The 6,437-nt window shown below is 34.9% G+C and overlaps 1 protein-coding gene across 1 annotated transcript; it reads right to left on the reverse strand.

Moving 5' to 3' along the window:
• Window positions 1-3,879: 3,879 nt before the first annotated feature.
• LOC126886057 (uncharacterized) lies at window positions 3,880-4,911 on the reverse strand. Its single transcript, XM_050652898.1, has one exon. The coding sequence runs from the start codon at window positions 4,909-4,911 to the stop codon at window positions 3,880-3,882; it is 1,032 nt and encodes a 343-aa protein (XP_050508855.1).
• Window positions 4,912-6,437: the final 1,526 nt, after the last annotated feature.

Raw genomic sequence — 6,437 nt, forward strand, 5'->3', positions numbered from 1 at the left:
AGTTCCATAACTAAAGTTCTACTATTAATAGTCTAGTTATAGTACTACCACGCAAAACCGCACTAAGCACAAAGCACATGCATTGCAAGCAAGCATAAAGTCATAAAGTTTTTAAGCAAGCTACACACGAGTCATTGTTGATGTTAAAAACTTTTGCACTGCGATTAATGTCTTTGAGTTTAAATTTTTAAACAACACATCAGTTAATGTCGGATCACCTTCTAGTTCCCTTCTAAGCAACTGGGACTCTCTTTGGAACCTAGTACATTCCAATAAAACATGTTGTAAAGTTCCTACACTGCCACATAAACACTGGTTTGAATTCACTACCTTCAATCTAAATAAATGTACAGGAACACTACAATGTCCACTTCTCATACGACACATTTGTGTGATTATACCTCTCCCCAGGTTGGGAAATTTTGTAAACCATGCCTTTTTATATGGAACTGTAACTTGTGAGCAATAAGTAATTCCTTTTGCCTGTCCTATTTGTTGGAATCGATTTTCCCAACCGATCCATAGGTTTTCTTTATATTTAATTTGAAAATATTTAAAGGGGCCTTTGGTTCTTCACTAATGGGCAGCTTTCTTCCAATATTCGCAAGATGGTCAGCTCTATCATTCCCAATAATTCCAGTGTGACTTGGAATCCATGCAAATTTGATTTCTCTATGTTGTTCATCAAATTCACATAGTTTTTGTTTTAGTTGGAGAGTTTGTGAGTCTATTGCCGCCTTGTAGCTTGATCTTGTGATTTTTTCTAGAGCACTCTTAGAATCGCTACAGATGAGGCACTTTGTAAAATTATTCTGTTGGATTAACTCTAATGCTTTTTTAATGGCAAATACTTCTGCTGAGCAAATTGAATTAGCGGAGGGTAATCTTGCTGTTAACTGTGTTCTCTCGTTAAGGTATATCCCAATACCTACATTACCTTGTTTATCTTTGGATCCATCTGTGAAAATAAGTTTATATTCCGACCAGTTATTGAGGTACCATTCCATAAACTTGGTTTGGTTATTTGCTTCTTTGCCCATATTGACAGTTTCATAAGCCATAGGAGAAATCTGAATATTAAGTGGAAAGGAGTGACAAGGAAATAAGGAGCTATGTGCTACCTCATGAATTTCATGTAAAGTATTCTGGAAAGCAGCCAGTATTGGTGGGAAATATTTTCTTCTCCAAAAACTAAAGTAACCCAGAAAGACATTGTGAAATTGCTCAATTGAGGCATATATTGGGTTGTCATAGGCTACTACTTTTAAAATGAATTTAGATGCTAGCCATATTCTTCTGAGATCTAACGGTGTTTCTCCACACTCTGACAAAATTATATGAACTGGAGAAGACCTCATAAATCCCCCCACCACTCTAAGAGCTCTATACTGAACCTTATCCAATTTTGCAAGTAGAGAACGTGCACAACCTCCCAGAAAAATGGATCCATAGTAAAGATGTGATCTAATGTATGCCTTATATAGAGTGAGTAAAGTTGCAGGATGTGCTCCCCACCAAGTTCGACACAAACAACGAATAATATTGACTCCACTGGAAGCCCTCAATGCCATCTTTTCAATTTGACTTCTCCAAGAAAGGGAACTATCTAGAATAACTCCCAAATGAGAAACTTCTTGTTTCCAATCTAAACTTGTGTTATTCACTGATATTAGTAAATTCGGAATATTATTCCTATTTCTATCAAAAAAAATTGCTTGACTCTTGCTAGATGACAGACACATTCCCATATCATGAAGTTTATTAGAAATACTTTCTACTGTACCATTCAATTTTTCCACAACATCCACCCAGCTGTTGCCGGAGCAATAGAGGGCAACATCGTCTGCATACTGAGTAATTAGAACATCCTCTGGCACACAAAATGAAATTATATTGATGACAATATTAAATAGTACTGGACTCAAAGGGGAACCCTGAGGAAGGCCCACATTGGTAGTTCTTGGTCCTAGCAGATTTAAGGAAATAGGATCACGAACAGACACCAAACGATTAGTCAATAAATGTTTAACCAATTCAATAAGTAACCATGGCAAATTGAGATCTCCCAAAGCGTCCAATAATTGGATGATTGACACTCTATCATATGCAGAAGAAATGTCTAACATAACAGCAGCTGCTGGTTTCCTTTTTGAGATATTCATTGAGATTGACCAGATGAATTATGTTTTCAGACACCCCTCTACCTTTACGAAAGCCAGTCTGGAAAGGCGATAGGATCATAAAATGTTCTACATACCAATCTAACCTTATTTTTATCATGTTCTCTAAAAGTTTACTAACACACGATGATAAAACGATTGGTCTCCAGCCCGAAAGACAATTTATATTTGTATTGGGTTTGGGAATTAAACACACTGTTTGTGATTTCCATTGAGTGGGAATATGCATTCCCTCCTTTAAACATAAATTGAAAAATTTTAACAGGAACTTGATTGCTGACTCTGGAAGATGTTGCAACATAGAAAATGTTATACCATCCTGGCCCGGCACAGTATCCTTTCGTTCAACCAAAACCAATGAAAGTTCGTTTAAAGTGAAGAGTTCACACTCGATAGTGTTAGATTTCACTGGGTGAGACGCAATGTCCTCAAATACAGGTGGAGTCAATGAACAAAGCATTTCCTCCCCTAACGATGAATTACTAGGAGTTCTAACTGAGGCTTTGGTGAAAGCCTTATGGAAACTTCTCACTTTTCTCCACATTACTGATATTGGAGTATCAGGTGAAATTGTGGAACAAAACACAACAAATGATTTTTTCTTTTTGGATTTAAGTTCTTTTTTACAATGTGCCCTAATTTTTTTAAAATTAATGAAGTTTTCTAAAGAAGGTACCTGTTTGAACTTCTTGACTGCCTCCCTCTTTGATTTAATTAAAACTGAACACTCTTCATCCCACCAAGGTAATTGTGGTTTATGGAATCTAACACGCTTTTTCTTAGGGATGAACCTGTTTGCTGCGTCTAATATTAGGTTTTGAAAATCTGTGTAAGACTCATTAGGGATGTTGTTAATGTTAGACTCAATATATTGGTTGAATTGTTCCCATTTGGCTTTTTTCACATTAAAGATACTACGATCTTGAAGAGGGTCATTTCCTTGGGGACTATTTCTATCCTGCCCGTAACACACTACAAAAGGAAAGTGATCACTTGCTCCTATCTCTGGAAAAACTTCCCAGAGGCAGTCCACAGCCAAACCTGGAGGTGCTATAGCTACGTCAGGGACACTGTTTGAGTCAGGCGGTGAGATTCTTGTCGCCTCACCCGTATTGAGAAAACACAAGTTATCCTCCTCCAAAAGATCTGCAAGACGATTGCCGTTCGGATTGTTAGATGATGAACCCCATAAAGAATTTTGGCAATTCAAGTCACCTATGAAGAAAAACGGTTTATCACACATTTGAACCAATTCTCTAAAGATCTCCTTACGAAAACGAACATCTGGTGTCTTATACGATCCTATAATAAAATTTTTTTCAAATTTGATAATGATAGCCTGCCATTTTTCAGGCAAGTGAATATGTGAAATGTCTATCCTATCAGCTGCCAGAGACTGATGAATAAGTACAGCTATTCCACCCCATCCATCAATCCTATCATCCCTATAGCAGTAAAAATTGGGAATATGCAAGTGCTGTGAAAATTTCAGATGTGTTTCATTTAGAAGAATGATATTAACATCATATTCGTTAAGAAACACCATTAGATCTTGCTTATTGTTAAAGAAACCATTAATATTCCAATGCAAAATATTAAATATCATAACTATATATATAATTTGTTACTATTATTATTATTTTTTCTTTTTAATATAAAAAATAATATATTATATTATCTGTAAGAAATAAATGAAAATTCAGTCAACACTACTTTTACTAAAATTAGATGTATTATGTGACTCATCAAAACCTGCAAAATCCATATTATTATCAGAGGTTAAATCAACGTTTTTTGAAAATACACTATCCTGAGAATATACACGATTGCTTGTTAATGAGAGTGCAAAACTTGGGCCTTGTGATCCCGTATACTTTTGTGAATCATTTAATTTGTTTAAAATCGGTAATCTAGGTAAATTTCTGCTTAGATCCTCATTTAATAGAGCTTTATGCGCCTCTTTGTCATAACTAATGTCTTTAAGAATTACTTTATTTTTCCTTTTAACTGGGACCACATGACTTTGACTCTGGAAATGGGGAGTGGAGGATGGGGATTTTTGAAGTGCTTGAGTAAATGCTCTGGGTGAGCTGGATAGTAAAGAAGGAAAATCCCTACTTCTCCTCTGAAACATTCTCGAATTCTCTGGCTTTTCCTTAATTGGGGGAAACAGCTTGGCAGCTTCAAAAAAGGTGAGATCTTGAAAGACCATTACTTCATTTATCTTTTTTTGTCTTTCGAATTCTTTGCAAATTTTATTTGTGGCAAGGTGATCAAGATCGCAGTATAGGCACTTTGGTACAGAAACTGTGCAGCTTTGTACTGTATGTTCATCGGAACATTTCGGGCATCTTGCTTTTCCCCTGCACTGTCTTTGTGAGTGCCCAAATCTTAGGCATTTGAAGCATTGCTGTACAGGAGGGATGTATGGATCTACTGTTACCAAGTTTGAATATATGATTATTTCTTTAGGGGGAGTTCTTACGTCAAAGAGTAGTTGTACAGTTCCTGTTGGAATGTATGTAACGGTCCCACTGCTATCTAAAACTCTTCTGTTAAGTCTTCTGGCCGATATAATTTTCACGTTTTTTTGTAATTTACTGTCGTTAACTATGTTTTCCATTGAAATATTTATACTTACATCTCTAATAATACCCCTTGATGTTAGCATTTTTTGAGGTATATAAGCAAGAAATCCTTTCTCAAGGATTTCTGTACTATTTAGTACCATATTTGCCTGTTTGGAGGTGTTAAAAATTACTCCAATTCTATTCATGCCTTTTCTACTAATTTATTTAATTCCAGTCGTACCCATTGTATGAAATACTTTCCCAATATCCATAGGATGGATATTTCCTGCTTTTCCCTTGTCACTCTCTATCATAATAAGGAATGGGCCGAAGTCAGTGTCCTTGTATTCAACTTTTCTTCTACTAATATTTTCAATCCTAGATGATAAGTTATTAACTTCTGTTAACATGATCTGATCGTTTTGGAATTTATTTTTTAAAGCACAGAGTTCTTTTTCTATTAAATTAATGTTATTTTTATGTCTCGGGGCTAGCATGTGTATGGAATTTAAAAAATTTTGCGAGTTCAATGAAAGCAAAGCTTAGATCCCGCCCCCTTTGTCAGGGGGGCCGGGAGAGTTAGTGTCCATCTCCTAAGCCAGCCTCTACTCTACTCTACTACTGCTACTATGATTATATAAAGGCAAAACTTACAGAAAAGTCCTTAGTATTTCTAATTCACTACTAACGTATTATCCCGTTTTAACTTTTAACTTAACTACTAAATTAATGTTCAAACACTAACTAACTATATCTACAGTATAATTACTTAATTTATAACAATTTTAACGCGATGATTTAAGATTTTTCTGACAAAACATCTAATCCTTAAATATGATCTTATATCATGGATTACATCTTTGAGTCTTACTCTGTCAAATTCTTTCTTTAAGTCAGACATAGAAATCCTGGTCTATTATACTGTGTCTATTATATTATAATGTTTAAAAATTTAATTTAAAATTATTTGTTAAACTTGTTTTGATTTTGATATAAACTAATTATCAAATATTATCATCTAGTTTATTTTAAAAACGTATCGAAATAATTGACGTACTAAAGCCTTTTCTAATGTGATTTATGACATAACTGTCGAGAATATAATGTTAATGTAATTATACTGTTATAATGTAGTTCATTTATCGCGCTATTGTAGCGGCTAATTAATACGTCCAGTGTTTATAACGGAAAGCGTTGTTTATGTAAACTAGCCTTCATTGCTTAATAATATTATAGCTGTAATTATATTTATTATAGTGACTATTTCACTAGACTGTTATTAACTAGGCGTACCAATAAGTAATTTTCGATATGCAGATGATACTGTTATACTAGCCGATAACATCGAAGATTTACAGATGATGCTAAATAGAGTAAATACAACTGGCAACCAATTTGGACTGAAGATCAATAGAAAGAAAACTAAATTTATGGTGATCAGTAAAAAGAACATTCAACATATCGACCTGAATATTGAAGCCGAACGTATTGAAAGAGTACACCGATTTAAATATCTGGGATATACAGTAAATGATAAGTGGGACCCAGACGTAGAGATTAGGATCCGAATTGAAATAGCAAGATCCAAATTCATAAAAATGAGAAAGCTCTTAAGCAACCGCAACCTAAGCGTTAACCTCCGATGGCGCGCCACAAAATGCTATGTACTCTCTACGCTACTTTACGG

The sequence above is a fragment of the Diabrotica virgifera genome, chromosome 6, assembly GCF_917563875.1.
Source record: "Diabrotica virgifera virgifera chromosome 6, PGI_DIABVI_V3a".
Taxonomy (NCBI): Eukaryota; Metazoa; Arthropoda; class Insecta; order Coleoptera; family Chrysomelidae; genus Diabrotica; species Diabrotica virgifera.